The sequence below is a fragment of the Ictidomys tridecemlineatus genome, chromosome 6 (genome assembly GCF_052094955.1).
Source record: "Ictidomys tridecemlineatus isolate mIctTri1 chromosome 6, mIctTri1.hap1, whole genome shotgun sequence".
In the NCBI taxonomy this organism is placed as follows: Eukaryota; Metazoa; Chordata; class Mammalia; order Rodentia; family Sciuridae; genus Ictidomys; species Ictidomys tridecemlineatus.
Genome location: NC_135482.1, coordinates 12,537,109 through 12,559,991, shown reverse-complemented (window position 1 = coordinate 12,559,991; position 22,883 = coordinate 12,537,109). Strand labels below are relative to the sequence as shown.

Genomic DNA, 22,883 nt, shown 5'->3' with positions numbered 1-22,883 from the left:
TCTGCAGAAATGCAGCAAGTCACACAAGGGCAGGATTGGAGAGCTACTTAGGAACAGAACCCCGGACCCCACACTATCGCCTCATCCCCCATCCTGAATGCACACTGGTGGCGAGATGTAGGCCTGGCTACGGTAGCAGAAGCAGGACTTGGGGACCATCTACGGCAAAATCATGCAGCTAAGTTGTAACAAGTATCCCTTTTGTTAAAAAAAAAAAAAAAAATTAGTTTCATTTTAAGTGACCCAGGGTGGAGGAAATTAGCTTTTGTGGTTCCTAGGGGAGAAAATGAGTAACACCCCATGACCAGTGCTAGCCCTTTCATAAAGCTAGAAGGACGCATGCCTGCCTATTAGACCCCTCCAGGAGTCTCAAGAATGAGCACAACTTACCTGCAAATAGGATTTGAGTCACTCGCCAGTTCCTACCAAAGGACGAACAACCCAATTCCCACCTCTCTGCTCTCACACATTCTACTCTGCTCCCTGTTCCTGGAAACAGATTCTTCCTCTGGTGTGGGCTTAAGTGTCACAAACTCAACTGGATGCCATCTCCAGGAAAACGCAGTTAGAGAAGGAGCCTGCTTCTCAGGTCCAGAGAAAGGAGAAAGCACAGTCCTGTTTCAACAGGAACAAATGGGTTGGAAAGGACCTCCTGCCGGCTCTGTCTACATCAGGGACCATCTCAAGCAGCTGGGGGTGGGGCCAGTACTGTGAGTGAGTGGGGGCGCTGGCGGGCAAGGAGCAGGCAGGATGGCCAGGGGCAGCAGCCGCCAAGACCCTGCCCCGCACCAAGGCAGCTGCTCTTCAAGCGCAGCTCCGGGGCTGCCACATGGAAGTGTGACCATATAGTCCGATGTTTCACGAGAAGCCGACTGACATGATTTTCCACACACCAGGGCTGAATGTCTCCCCAGGAGGCCGGTGTGAAGGGGGGCTGAACCACGAGACCAAGAGTGTGATCTTTTAAATCAGATGATGTAGATTCTATCTCGGCTTCACCACTTGGGTAATTGCATAATCAGGGGCAATTTTCTTAACTCTCTGGGCTTTTGTTTCCTTATCTTGATAATAATACTTTATGGACTTGGCTATTAAGAGAACTAAGTAAGATAATATATTCCTTAACTAATGAATATTAATGAAGCCAGACACAGAGACATTAGGTACACCGAGCCGAAAGAACAGATATAACCTCAGCATGGAGCTCTAAGTGTGGTGAGAGAGGGAGCCGGAGACCTAGGGCACCCAGAGCTGTGCTCTGACCAGAAGCAGGGCTTAGCCAGTCAGGACAAAGTGTTCCAGTACTTGCAGAACTCTGGCAATCAGGGAGCATATGACATTCAGCAGAACTGAATCTCCAAAAGCAGGCCTGGTGTAATGTAAGTGATTGATAAACAGTAATAACTGCTAAAGAATATTGTAGCTGATCAGTAAATAAAAATAAGTGCTTCGGTGTATTTGGATGAAGCCCTACGCTCAGCACAGCATTTGTATCACTGATTAAACATCAGGGCAACCTATGACATTGGTACTAGTGTTCTCAGTTGACTGATGAAGATGCAAAGCTCAGAGGGCTGAGTACATTAGTAACCACTGAGCAGTGGGCAGGTACCACCATCACATGACAATAACAACGACAGTAATAAGGACAGCACCAGTTTAGAATGAACTGGGAAAGACTGGCAATCACACATCTACTCGGCCAAGGTTGTCAAATGTGGGGACTCCTGTTTTTCCAACCCTGCAACAGAAGCAATGAATGTCTTGAACTTCAAGGTCAAGGGAGCTGGTGGGAGAGTGGTTAGCAAAGAATGCAGGGAGCACGCAATAGGCACGGCCTGCTTGCTCAGGTAGGTTTCTTAAAGGACAATGCTGCCCCCATGGCAGATCCCATCTCCTAGGACTGACTAGGGCTGAGGCCAGGAAACAAGCAGTGCTTTAACAGGGTGGGGTGGTGGGGCAGGACACATGGGCACTGGCCCCTTGTTTCCTTTCTTCACCACCATGAGCTTCTCAAACCATTATCATCTGTCTTTGACTCCATGATCTGGCTAAGGTCAGCAATGTCCTCTTCCCGTCAAATCTAACTTTGACTTTTCCTGATTCTGCCCTTGGCTCCAGAGACCACTGCCCTTGGTTGGGGAGAATTCTGCAGAGCATCTTGCTTTGACCAAGGTGACTGCTTGGAGCATCTGTCCTCTTGATACTGCAACCACTTGGGACCCTCCCGTTGCCCCCGCTCCATCTCTGCCCCCGTGAAGGTCCACTTCCACGGCAGGATGGGCTGTGCTGCTTCTCTGTGTGGCGGTAATGAATGACGGAGGCTGACACAAGTGACAAACTGTTGGGAACCACTGGGCTGGAGGCGGGGCTGCTTCAGAAGGCCAGGAGAGGACCCGGCTTGTCAGTGTTAGGAGCCCCCCACTTCAACAGCCCAGTTCCATGCTGCGACATGCCCGAGAGCCCGCGAGAGCCCGCTGTGTGATCAAGCCCGAGTTGGAAGGGAGCCAAGTGGTTCTTGTACAAGTTCCCAGGGACTCCTACACGAGTGATATTAAAAGAGGACAGGAGGGAGGAGAAATTCAGGCTGGAGCGTGCTTCTGCTCTCCCCCACGACAGCCTCCCTCTGTCTCAAGTTTTGCAAAGCCAGCGGGACGAGCTGTCCCCCTGCACATGCCCCCTCACCTCTGCTGGCTTTGCTGACTCCCCACATGTCCCCCTTAATGACAAGTCTGCATCTTCCCGGGACTCGCTCAGCTAGGACCACTGTGTCACTGATGATGGCCACCTGCTCATTATCTATCAGCCCTGCTGGGCTTGCAGCCGGGGACAGCCTCGGCCATGGTAATTTTTTAGCTCTTGCTCGGTGCCAGGCACACATGAGGGACTCAGTCAGAGTACAGGGATGAAGGCACTGAACGCAACCCCACACACTGCGGGGGGCGGGGGGCGGCACTGAGGAGAGGGCTCTTTGGGAATGACAGAGACCTGGGTTGAGAATGTAGCCACTTGAATCCAAATGACCTTGGGGAAAGGATCTATGTTTTAATCTTCTCACTTGTATAATGAGCATAAAAGCATGCGTCTTCGACTAGGTTGTCACATAGAGGTAGCACTTGTCCAGAGCCTCACACAGAGGCTGCTCCACGGGGGCACTTGGAAACATTTGCTTCTTCCTTCCTGGGTCCTCTCTAGATGGCTATGGCCTCATGTCCTCCATGATTCTCATGGGGCATAGAGGGACAGGGTTGGGTCATCCTTGTTTGAGGAGAAACCTGAGACCTGGGGCTGAGATGCAGCCACAGTATTTTGATTTCAGGTCCCTCTTGGCACAAGACCTGGGTGTGGTGCAAACCGACAAATCGAGCTAGGGAGCACGTGGCCCGTAAAGGGCGTGTGCAGCGTGTGTGTGTGTGTGTGTGTGTGTGTGTGTGTATGTATGTGTGTGTGTGTGTGTGTGTGTGTGTGTGTGTGAGAGAGAGAGAGAGAGAGAGAGAGAGAGAGAGAGAGAGAGAGAGAGAGAGAGAGAGACGGAGACGCTGGGAGGCCCTTGTCTCTAGCTGTCCCCCACAGCTGGCGCTCTGCCCAGCTTCAGTGGTGCTTGATCTAAGCACGGCTCCCCCCAGTATGGTGGGAACCTTCTGCACCACACCTTTGAGGCCCCAGAAACCCACCTCAGGGCAGGAATCCAGAGGCAGAGGAAGGAAAGTGCAGGCTTATTGTCTGTGCAGGGGACTGTGGAGGCAGGACTCGGCACAGCCTCCTCATCCTCCTTCACCCCCTCAAACATGGAGGCCAGGTAAGAGTTTGCTCAGCGACTGGGAGAGTTGCCTAGGAGATGAGCTGGCAGCCAGGACTTGGGAGGTAGGTGGGGACAACAGGTAAGACTCATAAGTGAGGGAGGCTTCCCACAGAGGGGTAACTGCAAAATAGGCACGCAGCAGACGAGGGCCGACAGGGCCACAGTCCCCTGTGAGCAGGAGGGGCTTCCTGGCCCTGCAAGATCTGGGTGGTTTCTAAACAGACGGCATGAACTTAGCCAGAGGCAGAACCTGCGAGTCAGAGAGGGGAAGGCGAGAAGGAGGAACTAAGAATGAGCTTTTGGGGGCAAATTTCAGAAATAACAGTAAGAGTTGCAATTTGTTGAGCACTTGCCCGAGTCACGAAATGCTCAACACCCTACTAAATGCCCCCACTGTCCAGGTGTTTACACGAGGAACTAGTACATCCCAGAAGCACCCTAAGCACCAGCAAATGTTCAATGCAGCCTGTAGGTCACGGGAGGTGACAGGAGGGTAGCTCGGGGACAGATCGCCTGGATTCCTATCCCAACTGGACATCTACCAGCTTGAACCCTTGAGCAAGTTACAACTTTGAGCCACAGTTTTCTTCTCTGTCAGGGTAAGCATCAGTGTCTGTGTGTTGTGGATTTTCATGGAACCTCTCGTGGAAAGGTTAAGAGAGTTCCCAGATGCCCAGGCTATCCCCGGTAAAGGCAAGCTGTGATGACGATGATGGCCACCAGGGTGAAGTGGGACATGGGCCCACCAGGAGGCTAGGCACAGACACCTCTGGATGAGCCCAGAGCAAGCCAGGTGCCTACTTAGTGGTGCTGCGCCCTTGAACGTGAGGCCTAGCATGAACATCCTCTTGTGTAAAATGAACCGTGGTAATGTTAAATGATAAAATACACACAAAAGTGCTTATCACAGTGCTTGGCACATAGTAAGTGCTCAATAAACGTTAAATGTCACAGATATAGCAGAATTAAAATAACAAAGTAACCCAAGGAAAGGCCACCTGGAAACATCTCTTGGAAGGCAGCCAGTAAATCTCACTTGGCGCCACTTCTACCTGGCCTTGTTCACATTTTTGCACTCACTTAAGAATTTACGGAGCAGCCATCGTGTGCCTGGGAAAATGTGAATGGGGGTTGGCCAGATGCCCTCCTGCCTAGCACAGAATAAAACTGACTCGTTGTTCTTACATCCCTGCCAGTGTGGCACATGTGTCCCCTAAAAAACAGAATCAGCGTGGGTAGCAGAGACTCTTTAAGCTTTAAAGCACCAATCAGAGATGAGAATTCTGCAGGTGGAAGAGGCTAGAAATGTGCCCCAGTCCATGGTTGAGGTCACTCTTGGCTGAGATGTCACATTCCTGATATCCCTGTCATTCTGGAACTTCAACCACACCAATGGCTTCAGTGACCCTCAAATGTGTCTCATGACATTTGAACCACTGACCTTCAAGCTCAATCTCAACTAGCAGCTCTTCCTGAGACCTGTCCCACCTGGCCGCATTGGGCCATCTGCTGTTAGACTGGGGTCCTGTATCTTTTACCTCTGCATCTCTAATGGTGATAAGAACAATAGCAATAGCACATCCAGGTGGAGTGTAAACCTCCAGAGGACAGGGACCTTGCCCTTTCTGTCCACTGTTCCATGGCCCAGAACAGTGCTTGGCCATCGCAGAGAGGCAATGGCTGCTCATGGAAAGAAGAATGTTCTGGGCACTGCTAGGTGCTTTCCAAGTCTCTATGAGGGAAGAACAGTATTATCCTCATCTCACAGATACCATAAGTGAGGGATGTCAAGTACCATTCCCAAGTCCAAGTCAATGCTGAGTAAGGAGCATTTATGATGGCGTTACGACCTGACAGACCCCATTATGAGTTGAAATGTGGAAAGTGGAAAATACATTCTCTACACCAAGTGTCCTGGATGTCATAGCGTAGCCACACAGCACACTGAGGAGACTGGTGGTTCCCCTTGTAACTGGGGGCTGCAGCTCGTGGTCCCCCCAGAATCAGGAGAGAGAAGCAGACTGTGCATCACTCCTCCTGGAAAAGACTGAAATTCAAAACGTGCAGCAAGGTTTCTACTGACTGCGTACTGTTTTCGCAACCTTGTAGAGTTAAAAAAAAAATGCACACTGAGCTGTCATAGGTCAGGGGCCATTTGTATATAGTTCTCATTTCAGGGAGTGAAAATGTCAAACGGTTCCATGCAGTTACCTCGGCTGTTTGGAAGGTGGCGGGCAGTTTACAAGGGTAGGCACTGGGGCCTGGAAAAGGAGTCCAATACTGAGCGCTGTGAAGAGGCCATGTGACAGAAAACTAGCTGTTGAACACTGACCCTGCAAGAGGCTGTTACCAGCTCCTGGATTAACTGAGAAAGGGTGGGTCTGAAGTGCCCCACATCACATTCTTGGAAAGTATCAAGGATCTGGGTTCAAATGCAGGTCTGTGTGATTTGGCCACACTTGCTGAACTCCAGTGGACATTTCTATAAACAGAAGTGCGAGCCGCACATCTACAAGCTCATTCGTTAGCAGAAACGGGAGAAGGCGTGGAAGAGAGATTTTAGTGAAATTCTGCAGCTCTGTCCCTGAATAGAGCTGATTTCATTATTTTCCGATTGAACTGTTTGTTTTTGCTGAAATATTAGCTGGTTGCTAGGCAACCGCTCAGAGAGCTACGATGCTGAACTTTTTTTGGAAACCAGGGAGGACCTCAAGAAGGGTGACATGAGCAAGTGTCTGGGGGTGCAGCCAGAGGGCTGCTGGTTAGCCTGCTCCATATTGTGGGGTTTGAGAGTGATCTGGCTCCTTCTGCGCAGGCTGTGTAGACAGAAGTCCACGGTTTCCTCTCACAATAAGACTAAGCTTTCCGGGGCCTTGGTTTGGTGACCACTGCATAGAGAAGTGTCAGAGTACAGGCGATGGAAACCAAGCTTCCGGCACTTGGTCAGGCTCAGTTCATTGTAACCGTCGTTTTTATTAGTCATATCTTCACAGAATCTGGGTCTAGCGTTTTGTCAGATATTGGTGCTGAAGAAGTCAGTCAATTAGGGGATCTGCTGGCCCCGCTGAACTCCACAGCTAACAGCATCCCTAACCTCATCCCCAACCAGTGATATAATTCTGCTGTTGTTGGGATATATCTACAGATAATATATGGATCAGAAATAAATCCTTCCCAAATACTAGAAAAAATTCTTCCCAAGCCAATTACCAGTCAATATAGTGGCCTTCAAAGAAAATGGACAGTAGATGCTTATTTAGGGCTTCTGATAGAATCATGTCCCTTACTGTTTTCTTAAATTCAGTGCCTAGGGAATATCCAGGTCAGAGGTCACAAATTGGTGGCCTGGAGGAGGGGGGGGGGCAGGTTCACTGCAGCCGGGGGACCTGTATGGTCTAGCTTAGCAGCATTAAAAACTTATTTTTAGTAAGTTGCTGATATTAAAAGTCTTATGCAGAAATGCAGATTCCCAGGTCCTCTGCAGGACTGCCTAACTTCAGTCCTGATCCCCTGGAGCAGGAATTCCATATGGCAGTGGAGAGTCTATGGTCTCCCTATTAGGTTGTGCTCAGTATTCTTGGGCAAGGTCTGCTTACACAATAATTGAATCTAGGAGCAATTTGCAGTATTTCAAACCCCCTGAGGGGAACCACAGGCACCTGGGATAAGGTGGCCAAACTGCAACCTCCAGTGATTCTGCATTAAGCAAAAATGTTAATTAAAAGGCAATATTAATTACCTCAAATTGAATAAGATGTTGATCATCAGTTAGGGTCTTGGATCAGTAAAGCCCAAGGGGCCAACATTCATGTCTGCTCTTGTATACTTGTTTTCAAACATGATGCCCAAGAGGCAAAGTCATAAAATAGCTCTTGGAGAGTCAAGATCACAGTGTTGATGGAATGGGGCCTGTTCCCTTTCAACTCATCCGAGTGAAGGCTTCCAGGTGCTTCTTAAGAATAGAAAGTGGCAATGGGCAGGGTCCAGTCCTAAAAGCCTCTCTTTGATGGGTCCAGGTCGGGGGTGGGGGATGTTGGTGGTATTGGGCCACACTCTTCTCCCACCTATCTGTTCCTTCCATCTCTGAAATCTGGAGGTTTCAGAAGCTGCAGGAACAGAGGTGACCACATGGGGGCACCCTCAACCCACACACTGGGATCCAGAGCCCCAGCAGAAGCCTGAGCTGGGGAAAAACTCCATTTCTTAGAGTCTGATACAGTCAGGAGTCCTGGTTCACAGAGCTCTGTGCTCCAGCACCTGCCTGCCTGCAAGATGTCCGGGTGCTGCCCACTCTGCTATTATCAGAGAGCCCGACAGGGGCTCCTCCCTGCTCACAAGAGGGGTTGATGCTATGAAACCCCAACATGGCCCTGGAAATGAACCCAATCCAGTGGCTGGACACAGGCTGTCTTCCTTGCTCTGGAGAGAGCAGGGCAGGGAGGCTGCTGATATGAAACCTGTGCTTCGGCTGAAGCACAAAAGGTTTAAAGAATGTTGGAGATCTTTTAAGAGAGAGGCACAGATAGGAAGGGGTTGGGAGGGACAGGGAAAGAGAGACAGAGATGGATGGAAGGAGGGCAGGCCAGAGAAAAAGAGAGAAAGAAATCACATCCTGCCAAATCACATTGTTTTGGACAGTCAGAAACCCCAGAGCAGCAACATGGCCTTCAAACCTGGAATCCGACAGACCCTGGTTCAAATCCTGACACAACCCTTGGACTTGAGCAGGGGATTTGGCCTCTCTGAGCCTCACTGCTACCCCTGGAAAATGGGGGAGGTATGCATGCTTTTGGATCCAACAGGATAAGAAATGCAAACCACTTCATGGTACCTGGGAGCCAGGCAAGCACTGCCCTGGTAGTGGAGGTAACTCATACTGAAGAATGACAGTAGGGAGAGGCGGATTCTTTAAGAGTGTGGTTGGTGCATCTGTACCTAGGGAACAGAACCTTGGGCTATATGAATTGTAGTGTCTTTCAGTTCATGCTGTTTGTTATTCTGTAATAAATGCCACTCCCCACACAGCCAAGCAGCTCTCCGTCACGGCTTTCTCCAGCAGCTAGACGTTTGTCCTTCTAGGTGGGGACAGTTAGAAAAGGACATTGGAGATCCAGAGACGGCCTCGAGGTGATTAGGCACATGGGTCCAGAGTCAGGGGCTAGGTTCTGACCCCAGCTGCCCCTTCGCTCCTGTGTCACCTTGGGCCAGTGGCTTAGTCTTGTTCTACCTGAGGCAGGGTTTGCGGCAGGGTGGGGGGGTGGGGGGGTGAGATCCGACTTGTCAGGCACTCAGAACAGCTTCTGGCACCCGGCCAGCACTTCAATAGATGTTAGGCATCATTATCACTTAGATTTGTTTTAAAGACTAGGCAGTGATCTTTTTAGAACGGTTACGTGAAGGCTGTCTGATCCAAAATTGGAAGAGGGACAGTGTGTTTTCATAGATGCTATAGAAAGAGCATTAGATGGGAGACAGGATGCTTCCTAGACCCAACTGACACTTCATTATGCAAACTCGGGCTCCGGGCTGTTCCCCGGGACAACCGCCTCCTGATCTCCCACACCTGGCAGGAGGCCTTCTGCCTCTAGGTGACCAGGCAGGCCGTTCCCCATTCTTGACCTCAGCTGCCCCATCTGTGAAAGCACATGACTAGAGCAGGATCCTAAGGGGCTTCTGCTCCGGCCCCGCACGACCCGACAAGCCTTCCAGCTCCAGGAGCAGCGTGGGCAGTGCCGGCCCAGCAGGCCCTTACCTGAGGTACTCATAGAGCCCGTACATGGGCAGGAAGTCGATGTCCGACAGGAACGTGTAGGGGGTGCTGATGTGCTTCATGGCCACGTTGCGCAGGAGGTTCACAGGGTAGAACTGGCCCTCCTTGTACACGATGTGGTAGCCCACGTTGTGGCGGCTCATGAGCACCTCGGAGCCCTGGGCGTAGCGGAGGAACTGCTGGGCCTCAGCATCCGACAGGTAGAGGGCCAGACTGATGGGTCCCTCCCAGTGCTTGCAGATGGCCTCCAGCATCTGGAGCCTGGAAGAGAAAGGGAGGCGGGGTGTGAGGACCTGGCCTGTCCCTGAATCCTCTGCCAGGTCTCCTGTGGGCCTCTACCTCCATCCACCCGCGGGCGGTCCATCAGCTGCAAATCTGAACTGGTCTCGGAATATGACCCACTCAGTTCTCTTACCCATAAATAGACATAAAAACATCTGCCATGCTGGTTCTCGTCTTCTGCTTCCCACTGAACACAGGATAGCAAAAGTCACCTTGCTCATAAGCCTCAGGCTCCTCTTTTCAATGGTGCGATGGTTTGGGATGCGCTTGCCCCCAAACCTTCAGTGTTTCCAGTGTGGTAGTGTTCAGGTGTGGAACCTTCCAGAGGCGGGGGCTAGTGGGAGGTGGCTAGGTCACTGGGGGTGGGCCCTGGGAACGAGTTAATGTACTTTTCATGGGTCCTTGGCAAGTTCCCATGAAAGTGTTTTAGAAGAACAGTTATCTGAGCCCTGGATCCTCTGTCTTTCGTCTCACCATGGGAGTGCTCACTCTTCTGCACAGAGCCATTTCCTTCCTGCTACCTGGCCATCTTGTGATATAGTCAAAGGAACCCTCACCAGAGGCTGACAAGATGAGGCCTCCCCATCTTGGATTTGATTTGTAGCCTCTAAAACTGTGAGTTAAGTAATCCTCTTCTTTATAACTACCCAGCCTCAGCTATTTTGTTATAGCAACAGAAAACAGACTAATGCAAAGGTGTGGGCTGTGACTATAGTAAACTATCCAAAGATCCTCATCCAGCCCAAACTCTTATACCTCTCCTCTCTTAGTCCAGATGGAAAACGGCTCTACTGATCTAAAGCAGTGAACGGCCACAGAAGATTTAGACGAACGGAGGACACTGACAAGGAGCACCAAAACCAACAAGGAGAACATGAGAAACAACTAGAGTTATGGATGCGTTCCTACACACCAGGCACCTTCCAGAATTCTCCCAGCATCGTAGAGCACAGCTATTCTCCCAGTTTCCTAATAATGGACCTGAGGCTCCAGCTCAGATTCTTGGACCTATCAACCAGAGATGTGTAGACAGGGACCTTGATGGGGCTTGAAGTGACTGAGAAATAATAACCCTGGGTGTTTGGCAAAGGGAACAGAAGGACATTGGGATCCCAAGGGCACCTGGGGTCCTGTCTTCACGTTCAGGGCGCTTATTGCCTGGAGGCCAAGTCCACAAAGCTACCAGAAAGCACTGAGCCAAGGAAGTGGGGAGGACAGAGGCCAGAGGAAGAAACAAAAGGTGCTTCTCACAGGAGTGTTCTGGGGACAGGTTTGAAAAGAAATCCATGAGGATTTTTCTTCTGCTTTCTTTTTCTTTTTTCTTTATCCCCTCCAAGGCATCAGAAATGCCTGGTACACACAAAATCTATGGTTGAAAGAGACAGCAAAAGCCTATTTTAATTTTCCCCTCTTTCCAGAAAGAGGTTACATGACCAGAAGTCTTCTGGTCAGGATGTCTGTCCACTTTATTCAGATGATTACCAAGAAAGAGATTCTTTGCATTTCCACGCTTCCAAACCAAAGAAAATGGGCACACCTATCTCCTGTCAATGGCTTTCTCTCTGGACTTCCAGAGTTTTCACTCAGTAACTCTGGTATTGCCTAGATTTGCCCCCTTTTCCAATATGGAAGACTGAGACACTCACCAGAGTAAAATGCCCTCCATTTGTCACCCTTGATCACATCCACTAACCAAGCCAACTGGAGTCACCTTGTAAAGGTAGCATTCTGCAGATGCCTCAGCTCGCTGACCCTGGCCTTGAGCCTCCACTGTCGGGCCCTGTTCTCTCCTGGGCTTGAGGGTCTGGGATTCTGAATGATCTCCCCGTGCCTCAGCTTCATCTTTGTACAATGGTGGACTCCGTACTTCCAGGGAGATCTATTTGCACAAATCTTTTGTGAGCAGGAGAGTAAAAGGGCAAGAACCATTCCTCGCATGCAGACTGTTGGCGTGTGTTGGGGGAAGGAGGTCATTGGGCTGAGCAGGGGAGAGGGCGGCTTTGCTCCGGATTCTTCTACTCACTGGGGTTTTGACTCTGTTTTCTAAGCGGGCAGCAAGCCTACCCGGCACAGGCCGTCGGCCAAGCTCTGCTGAGAGCACAGGAGAATGCAGGAAGCTACTGAAGGTTCTCAGGAGAACGTGCCGTTCATGAAAGATTAAGTTGAACTTTACGGGACATGGTGTCAGGTGCGTCCCATGGAACCTCAGCCAGCAGTGTGTGTGCGGACGACGCAACCCGCATGTCTTCCAAGCCGCCAGCCCTCTCCAACATCTTCCCCCCAAGAATCAAACTTCCGCCAGGATGGGGACAACAGAGACAACCTCGGGTTCCCAACAAGGACAACATGGAAACTGTGACAACCACAGATCTATCCGTCCCCCTTACTTCCTACTTGCCAGGTGCCACCCACGTTATGGCTCTTATCATATCTGATGGCCGCAGGCACTCTACAGAATGGAGACTCTGATCCCTGTTTTGCAGGCGAGGAGGTGAAGCGACTCTTTCAAGGCTTGCCGCTGTCAGTGCAGGAGATGGGTGGGGGTCTTCCTGACCTCAGAGCCCAGGGCATCAGCTGGTAAGAACGGGTGTCAGGTGGAGGACAACGCCCCCCAAATCTCTTCCCTTCATTGCCTGTTTCCCCCCAGAAGAGGGCCCTCCTCCCTTGATGTCAACTTCTATCTATTCCTTCCTCCTCCCGGTCCCTCTTGGGGGTGGCCTCCAAGACCCACCACGGGCTGCTCCTTGAGGGCTGTTTCTCTCCACTTCTGTTCTGGGTGGGGCGCCCCTGCAGCTCTTGCCGTGTGGAGCTCAGTGCCCATCTTTCTCCGGTCCCCTCGACAGGAAGACAGAGTGCCCGGCACAGCGAGGGCTGAGCCAGTGCAGATTTCAGGAGACAGAGATCAATTCTGAAACCACAGAACTGTCCATTTGGAAAGGAGCTTTGAGATTTTTTTTCTTTTTTTGCCCAGACCATTTTCATGATGAAAGAGGAAAGAGGTGAGTTTCACAGAGGGGGTGCGACTTGCTCAAGAGAACAGGAGGAGCTGATGAATTAGCCGACTCCAGAATCCAGAGGGGCGGACTCACCCAGCTCCTTTCCACTCCCCACAGAGCCCACCGCTGCTTCCTGCTGGGGAGGGGGGGGGCAAAGTCTCCGGTGTCTGGTGGGTCTACTCTGGGGAGCCCCACTAAGATGCAAAGCTGAACATACACAGTCTTTAGCTTACTAAGGAGCAGGCAGGGAGAAACCTAATGGCCAGAGGTGGCTGGGACTCCAGAGCATCTGTGGGCCTCCCTGGCTTCTGTTGCAATGGGACACGCCCACCCTACCAGCTGGCCCACACCCCTCAGGTACACTGCTGCAAGAGATGCTGCCTGGGACGTGATCACAGCTTGCAACTGTGGGTTCTGGGGTCAGACAGCCCTGGGTCAGTACACATAGGCAAGAGCTCTGAGCTTGGAGCTTCAGTTTCTACCAATGTTCATGGGACAGAATAGCTTACAAAATAGCTATAAATCATTCTTCTCTCTTCACATCCTTTGGGAAGACTCTCCCACACTGACCCTGGCCTGGCCCCACCTCGCTTGCTTCAGTCTGTGGGACATTAGCAAACATTACATTAACAGAGGTTTTAAAATGTGCGGGCACAGCAGGGCTTGGTCCTTTGGAAACCTTGTGACTACCACCATGCAAACAAGCCCCCACCACCTTGCTAGATGACATCCAGGTATCCCCAGGGACCTGGCTAATAGCCAGACAACCTGCAGAAGAGTTACCCAGGTTGACAGCAGATGCCTGGATGGGTCCAGCTAAGCACAGGCCAAGCTGCCCAGCCACGGAATCCTGAGTTCACTAGGGTGGTCCTCTTAAGCTCCTAGGGCAGGATGGCTTGTTAAGCAGCAATGGGTAACTGATACAATATCTAAGTGGAGTTGACCCCTAAATGAGATGCAGCTACACATATAGCAGGTGCTCAGCATAGGACAGCCATAATTTCCCTTGGGGTTCCATCTTTGCCTTTCAAACAGGCATTCACCCGACAAATATTTATCATCTCCAATGTGCCTGGATGCTAGACAGACAAGGTTCCTGGCTGTCTGGGTCTTGTGTTCCAGGGAGGAGACAATAAGCAAACCAAACTCAGTTCAATCCAGATGGATCTAAGAGAGTAGAGAGACAATAGGACAGACAGTGGCTGTGTGGGCGGGCCTAGGAAGGCTCTCTCCAGGCGACATTTGAGATCTAGAGCCATGTGTGTCTATTGGTGTCTAACTCAAACTTCTATGTAGGAATCCTAACCCCACGGTGATGGCATTAGGAGGTCGGACCTTTGGGAAGGCTAGGTTCCTAATGCCCTTATACAGAGGCCCCACAGAGCACCCTTCCCCGTACACCACTTGAGAATAGAGTTGGAGACTCAGCCATCCATCAGCCAGAACATGGGCCCTCCCCAGACTCTGAGCCTGCCAGCACCTTATCCTTGGACTTGCCAGCCTCCAGAGCTGTGAGAAAATGTGCTTCTGGAATTTTTTTTTTTTTTTAATAGTAGGCAGGATGGCCCAAGACCCCTACATAAAGAGCAGGAGCAGCTTGTGAATGTCCGGGGTGAGCTGCCCAGAACAACCTGCAGCAAAAGTGAGTCCAGCTCAGTCAAGCAAGAAGCAGGGCCAGTGTGGACGGACTGTGTGTGGGAGAGGAGCAGGCGTCTGGCTGGGCCTCGAAGGCCACGTGGGCAGTGGGCTTGCCGTTCTAAATGCAGGGGGGACCACGGGGGACTTCAGGGCTGGGACCAGATTTAAATGCTTCAAAGAGCACGCTGACCATCACAGGGAGAAGTACTTTCCACTCTCAGAAAAGGGCTGGGGCTTCCCAACACTGGTCTGAGTAGTGGTTCATTTAAAAAGACACCCCCCCACACACACTGGAGGTTCTGGTTCAGGAGGTCTGGGCTGAACCCAAGAACTTGTATTTCTAGTCTCTCTTTTTTTTTTTTTGCAAAAAGCAGAGAGGACATTCACCAGTCAGACGATGCCTTTAATGGTGGTCAGTTCTTCAACAACTTTGACACCTGGACACCAGAGAACGAGTGTCTCCCCCGGCCAGGTGTCAGAGGACAGATGTCCTCCCCACGGAGTGACTGACAGGGATGCCAGCACCACGGCGTGGCCAGTGACACTCATCCTCTCTGAGTGGAAATCTGCAGGGAGACGGCATGGGGGCGGCCTGTCGACTCCCCTAATTTACTGTGGCATTCACGTAGGGCTACTTCTGACTCGAAGGTTTACAAACACACCCGAAGTGTTTCCCAAATTAAAAATCAATCCAACAGGCACCAGTCAGCGTGCTGTATCATAATTGGATGTGCAGCACAGAAGGCTGGGGAATTTCTCCCACTGCACCGCCGTGTGCTCTTGGAATTTCTGAGCATGTCCTGCTCAGTGTCTGTCAGGGGGACCTACAATTCCTTGGGTTCTCTGAGGTCCTGCCTGGATGGCAGTACTTGTCACTGTGCATTGGGGGTAGCACGCATCTGCTATGCTTGGCATGTGTGTGCTTTGGGAAGGGAGGCCCCTGTGGCCAGCGCTTGCTGCAGACAGACAGGGGACCAGAGATTTCTTTGAATGAATACCATAAAGGTCCTGCCAGGATCACCACTGGCCCAGGCTGGGGTAGGGGGTGCTTCCCTTTGCACTGGAAGGAGACGCTTGGTTTTCCTGATATTCGTCTACTGATAGTAAGTGTGTAAAAAGGATGAGTCTGGGTTGTTAACTGAACACATTTTCCTTCTACTGATGTGTGAATCCCAAACAGCAAAGTGTATAGCCAACAATGAGGTAAAGACACAGGATGAAATGTCAACTACTTACTGGACATTTTACATCCTCTTATTTTAGAGCATCCAGATAACAATCCCTGAGCTCGACAGTATCACCGTCACTTCGCAGATAAAGTGAGATTCAAAAAGGCAAGTACCTGGCGCAAGCGCACACAGCTGGGAAGAGGCACAGCTGGACTCTGAGTCCAGGTCTTTCTTGTTTTCTTTCCCTCCCTCTCCTACCTGCCTCCACAGGAGGCTCACGTGCATGCCATCTCTACCTGATGCTAAATCTGCACCAAGGGCTGTCAGACTCTCTCATTTAATCCTAACCAGGAGCCCGGGAGGTGAGTATTTTCAACCCTGTCTTATAGGAGAAGACAGAGACCCAAAGATTCTAAGACAGGATTGTCAGCTGAGGACAGAAGGAGCAGGCCGAGTGTGAACCAGAGCTCCTCGTCCCAAGGTCTAGTGCCTTTCTACCCAGCACTGAGTTTGGTCACAAGTTCTGTTGTCACTGTGGAATGTACGTTGGGGCTAAGTGCTGGGTTTGCATTCTCATTTGATCTTCACAAGGAGCTTAGAGATGATGATAATGAAGATATTATTACCATTCCCAGATTACCAAGGAGGAATCTGAGGTTTAGATGAAGTGACTTTGTCCAAAGGTCAAACTCAAAAGGTGGCAGAGGCGCAAAAGAACCCTCAGTGTCTGATGCTAAGGGATCACATGATTGATTGCAGGAATTTCTTCATGGCAATGCCACTGTTTACTCAGATTAGAAAGCATGTCCTATTTCTTTGGTAGCCACAGGCCATTAATCTTGACTTAGAATGTTTTGCTCTTAATCCAAATGCATTATGGGGAGGTACGGGTGGGGCAGGGGAGAACCCCCAGTGCTGGGAGAGATGGGAACCTGGGCTTAGGCAGGGCTCACTGGATTGTGCAGGCCGAGGTAGCTGAGCTCAGGTACTAGGAGTCTGGGGACCTGGAGGCTATCGACCGTCATGGGACACTCACATGAGGAGGTCAGATCTTACACTCATTGTGAGAGACGTGGAGGACGGGGAGGAGGCACACGGGAGAAGACAGGGCTGGTGTGGCCAGGTGACTTACTGCGGGGCGGAGGGTGGGGGAGCTTAGACAGCTGCACTGAAAGATGGGTAGAAGGCAAAGGGACATGGGAAGTCTGGGTGTGAGTCCAGGACACTGGTCTAGGTCAGGTGCCCATGGGGCATCGCGGGTGCCTGACAGACTTGAGCCACGAGGCCTGGCTGCCTCCTCTGGTCTCCCCACTGCCCCCCTGGCTGAGCTCCTCCCCCCTCCTCCCTCCTCTTCCCTGAGCCCCAACCACACAGTGCTGCGTGCGCCTCCTTGGAGAACCTTCCTTCTTTCCTTTCATGTGCCCTACCCTCAGTCCACCCACCCCAGCTCGGCTCAGGTGACACCTTCCCTCTGACACACGCCCCGGGTCTTACTTTCTCCATCCCTGGGGGACGGGGATCCTCCTGTAGGCTTCCTGGCACCTGCCAGTGCCTCCCTGCCTCCTGCCGGGCACTCAGAACTCAGCGATCCCTGTCACAGGACCTATTCATCTGCCACAGCCTCTGAGATTTCCACCTCCTGGTGGACACACCCTGTTGAATCCCTTCCCCTTGGGTGTGGGCAGGACCTGGGAATACGAGGGACAGATTCTCAGCTGGCCATGCTGTCAGAGGGCCACGTGGCTAGGACCTGACAGAAGCTTCCAGATCTCAGAAGGACCTCAGCCAATAGCCAGCAGGGAAACAGGAACCTCAGTCCTAGAACCGGGGGGACTCTAACACAGTGTGAAGGAGCTTCCAAGTGGCTGACTCCTCCTAGATGACCTCACAGCCCCAGCCGACATCTTGACTTCAGTCCCAAGACCCTGAGCAGAGGACCCTGCCGACGTGCCTCCAGGCTCCTGACCCACAGACACTGTAAGGTAACAAACATGCGTTTTCTTGAGTTTCTACGTGGGCGGTAATTTCTTACCTGACAATAAGAAACAAATGCCCTGCCTGAGTCCTAAGTGGCAGGGACGGGGTCTTCATACAGATATCCCCAGCCCCAGAGCCCTGGCACATGAATACAAGACACTTACATGGGCTGTGTGATCGCATGGACTTGGAGATGAGAACAGTGAGCACGGGGAAGCACTGGCCCTGCTCAGAGCTGTGTGGGGCTGACTGACCAACCGTGACGCTTCACATCCACCCACCTCCTGGCACCCAAAGAGATGGCTTAAAAAATGTGAGTTAGATCACATGACTGATTGCATGAATTTCTTCAATAACTTCTTACTGTACTTTGAATAAAATCCAAATATTTTACGAACACCCAGTGTTCCATGATCTTATCCCATGACACCTTCCTCCAACCCCCTGAAACTTCCCTTGATCTTCTGCCAGGTTTTTGAATATGCAGCATCCCTTCCCTCCACGGGAGCTTTGCACTTGCTCAGTTGTCTGCCTGGAAGGCTCTTCTCTCAGCAATGCATGTGCTGAGTCTCTCCAGGTCTCTATAGCAATGTCCCCTCCTCAGAGAGATGCCCCCTAACCACATTGCCTAAAGAAGGTCCCCCAACATGCCATTGGTGTTATCTGTCCCTCTTCCTGCAAAGCACTTATTACAATTATAATTTTATTTAATTGTTATTGCTACTTATGCCTCTTGCCTTGCTGTATACCACAAGCTTAAAGCAAACAACGCCAAGGACTCCACCTCCACAAAGATTCTTAAGTAATGGGTCTGTCATGGCCCCTGGGTGTGAATTTGATATAAAAGCTCCCACATGGTTCAGTTTGTCCAAGGCCAAGATTGAGAAATGTCGCATCAGACTGCACATTATATAAGGGCCAGGCTCAGTACTGTTGGCAGTGCTGGACGAAGGTTTGTTGCATCCATTCACATACATAGAAAAGGAATAGCAAATATCTCCCTGGGGCTCCAGACTGCACATCCCCTCCCCCACTTTTTTTCGTTTTTTAAAATTTTAATTTGTTTTTTATGACAGCACAATGCATTTCAATTCATAGTACACATACAGAGCACAATTTTCACGTCTCTGGTTGTACACAAAGGAGAGTCACACCATTCCTGTCTTCATGCATGTACTTAGGGTAATAATGTCCATCTCATTTCACTGTCTTTCCAACCCCCATGCCCCTCCCCTCCCCTTCCCTTTTTCCCTCTGCCCTATCTAGAGTTTATCTAATCCCCCCATTATGAATCAGCAGCCTTAAATCAGAGAAAACATTTGGCATTTGGTTTTTTGGGATTGAAAAACTTCACTCAGCATTATCTTCTCCAACTCCATCCATTTACCTGCAAATGCCATGATTTTATTCTCTTTTAATGCTGAATAATATTCCATTGTTTATACACCACATTTTTTTTATCCATTCATCTACTGAAGGGCATCTAGGTTGGTTCCACAGTTTAGCTATTGTGAATTGTGCTGCTATAAACAATGATGTGACTGTGTCCCTGAGGTATGCGGATTTTAAGTCCTTTGGGTATAGACCGAGGAGTAGGATAGCTGGGTCAAATGGTGGTTCCATTCCCAGCTTTCCAAGGGTTCTCCATACTGCTTCCCATATTGGCTACACCAATTTTCAGTCCCACCAGCAATGAATTTGAGTAGGGCTTCACCTCGAAAGAATCCGCCCTCCCCATGACCCACAGCCAACAGCAGCAGCAGGAAAAAGAAGGTCCTCCTTTGCAACGTGGGGGAGGGGCTGAGACACCAGTCTGGCCCTATCTTATCCTAAGCTTGTGAGGCCATCTCCCGCTTGGCCATACCTGTCCATGGAGAGCTGGGCAACCAGGGTGACGTCGGTGCCGTCTGCAGCTGGCTCGTACTCGTAGTGCAGGAAGTACAGGTGGGTGCGGTGCACGGTGAAGCGCTCCCTCCGGAACTCATAGCACAGGTCGTCCTCATCGAGCTCCGACAGCTGCTTCTGGAGCTGCAAGGCAGGAGGGCACAGGGCTTGGGGACGAGAATAAATGCTCCAAGGGGCAAGCGAGCTGCCAGCACGCTCTGCCCTCTCAGAGTTTATCACATATTGGGGCCTTGTTGGTGGTTTGGCAGGTGCAGGAAGAATCTCCATCTTCGTTTCCCCAGAGATTGAATCTAATTTCAAAAAGGTAATCACGAGGACAAAAGCCTCACCATCTGAGGGCTGAGTCCCGCTTGGCTAGGAGCAATGGTCATGCTCACTGACTGCCACTCATTCCCTGTAAACTAGGTGACCCGGAAGAACAACCAAAAATGATAACAGGGAGAGAGTCCAAAGAGGAGAAAAACCCACACAGGAGGACCTCCATGTGACCTGATGCTTTTCTTCCCCTAGGGCTACAGATTTCAATCTTTGGGCCAAATATTGTAAAACAAACCAAACAAATATATAAATAAAACTCTTATTTCCTTTAATTTTACCTATGTTTAAACAACATCAAAACAACCACTTTTTTTTCTCTTTTCTCTTTTTTTCCCTAACTCTAAGAAATTCTCACTTCAATAATCTGTTGCAGAAGCCTTCAGCTCTACTTCCTCCTACCTGGACTGGTGGAGACAGCAGGCTGGCCCGTTACCTGGATGCTCATGAGATATGCAAATACTGATATGCAGATGCAGCTGCCCAGGCCACATCCTCTCACTACACCCCACAGCAACCAATAACCACAGGATGAGGGCACCTGGGTTACAGATGAACAACTGGAATTAAAAAAAACCCCAAAAAACAAAAACACAACAAAACTGGGTACAAAGCTCATCCTCAGTGATAGAAACGGGATCTGCAGATGTGGAGTGTGGAGAGAATGGCCTTGGAAGAGCAAGGGAGCTTTAAGGGTGATGGAAATGACCCACATCTCAACTGGCATGATGGTTACCAGGGTGCACACATTTGGGGACACTTGCCTAGAGGCAGACTAAGAACAGTGGGGCCTGTTGCATGCAGTTTGTATTTCAGTATAATTGACTTCTATAAAACAATAATTTGCCAACATTCACACAATTGGTTCCTATGTTTCTTCTGTTCCATCCGCCTTCTCCATCACTTGATAACATTCAGTTGAATATAGACTAAAGTTTATGTGTCTAGAGTTACCAATCTGGCTGAAAGGAGTGGAAGGAATAATGTTTTTCCAAGGAGATGCTTTAACTTGCTTCTGTATGGCTTTCTATCAATTAAGACCACGGCCTTGCTAGGTCACGCTATGATGGCATTTCTTAAGAGTCGTGCTGTGGTGGATGATTCTATCAATTGCTCTAATTCTCCATTCCTTTCCCCACGGTATCCTACCCTTTGCAGTGGGGCTTATGACAGAGGCTGGGTCTATCTCCCCAACCACTGAATGTGGACTGGACCTGTGGTGGGCTTTTGCTGAAAGAATGCAAGGGATCAATGCCATTCCCATTCTGAGGTGAGCCTTCAAGAGAAAATGCATGTCATTCTTGCACTTCTACCACAGCCAAGAGACAAGGTCTGGACTAGCCGGCCCCGACAGGACCGACAGCTGGGGCAGGGCACATTCTCCTCAATTGCCCCAGTCATGTGACGGGTCCTGTCAAGATCAACAATTCTGTTCCAACAAACATTTCTTGGGTCACTGATGTTTTATGGGGTTTGAAGAAAAGAAAACTAATAATGTAAGTTAGCACTGTGGGGGGGGCCCTTTTACGTGGCAGGGTCAGTTGCTCTCCTGAGTCTTTCAAGGGTGAATGCTCACAGCCTCTACAGATGGCTCTGCACAACCCAAATGTGGTCCCATATTTCCAGATGCTCCTTGGGGAATCTGTTGAGATCTAGTGTCTATGGGATGTTGTAGGCTATCTTTAAAATTTTTCCAGTGAAAAAGACTGCAATCAGGGATATTATCCAACTATTCAACTTGATGGCCTTGCCCATTTGAAGATTCCCCTATGCCAACTTTTTTTTTTCTTTTTTGGTTCAAGGGATTGAACCCAGGGGCACTGAACAACTGAGCCCTTTTTAAACTACTTTATTTAGAGACAGGGTCTCACTGAGTGGATGGGGACCTCACTAAGTTGCTGGCCCTGGCTTTCCTAATCTTCCTGTCTCAGCCTCCTGAGCCACTGGGATTACAGGCGTGTGACCAGGAGCTGGAAGTCTCAGTGCAGCTAAGATCCAATGAGCCAGCTCACCCCTTATCAAAGTCCTACATATCAATGTAGGACTAAATCCCGATTTCCTTGGGGACACTCACACAAAGCTTTCTCTGCCTGTCACCCCCACATATTCAGTACTCCCATCAAGGACCTTCCCTGTGATTCCAAACCTGCCTTTCCCTCCGCATCTCTGACTTTCTTCCATGTCATGTTCTTCCCCCGCTGCTGGCCCTCCTTCACCCCACCCTACTCTTCTACACCTAGGGACCTTCTATTTACCTTTCAAAATTTAGCACAGACAATGCAATATACCGTCTCTCTGAGACCTTTGCTGGCTGTGCCTGGTTCCATGATCCTTCTTTCCTGTGCTCCAAGAACAACTGCCCCAATGGCTCCATGAAAGCATTTGTCAACTTGAACTGTAATTATTTAAAGGCAACTACCTTGGTGACACGGTGATACTTCACTCTTGGAAGTGCTCCATACCCATGTGTTGCATGCATGAAAAGTATCTGCAGACAAGAAGACTGGGATCATGGGGAAGACCCATCCCTCCAATTTCCTCCTTTGTCCTCTAATTATGTGCACAGAAGGTGACCAATAAGTCCATTCCTAAATCCACTCTTTGGCTCCTATTTGCACTTCAAGGGTCTGTGATGGCTGAAAAGATTTTGGAGAGCAGACAAATAGGCACCAAGCTCTGCTCGGGGAATCTGGGAGAGTGCCTACTCATTCCCTTCGGTGCCCACCAGTGACACACCAAAGATGCCTTGATGGAGGGGAAGGCAGTTTCAGATTCCCAAGGTCACTTGGGGAGGTCAAAGCTGGTCTTCGCTCCTCTACCACTTGGCTCCTTTTCAGGAAAGATGCTCACCAGGCCTCGGACGGAGATGCCTCTCCTGCCTGACCACTGCAGGAGGTGGATGGGCTATTAACCTTACCCAGCTTTGATTTCCTTAATTGTAAAAGGGGGACGGTGATGGTACCAGGGGATGGTGAGAGATGCTGTGTACAAGAAGCCCAGTGTTTGGGTAAAAGGAGAGACTCATCAGA

General features: G+C 50.3%; 1 protein-coding gene across 8 annotated transcripts in view; it reads right to left on the bottom strand.

The window, feature by feature from the left end:
• Positions 1 to 22,883, bottom strand: part of Large1 (LARGE xylosyl- and glucuronyltransferase 1) — a 507,191-nt gene that overhangs the window by 15,557 nt on the left and 468,751 nt on the right. For all 8 annotated transcript variants that reach the window (XM_078052856.1, XM_078052857.1, XM_078052859.1 and 5 more), the window contains 2 exons: positions 19,499 to 19,662; positions 9,555 to 9,833 (listed from right to left, as the gene is read on the bottom strand). In XM_078052856.1, the coding sequence (XP_077908982.1) occupies positions 9,555 to 9,833; positions 19,499 to 19,662 (443 nt within the window). The remainder of the gene's footprint in view (positions 1 to 9,554; positions 9,834 to 19,498; positions 19,663 to 22,883) is intronic.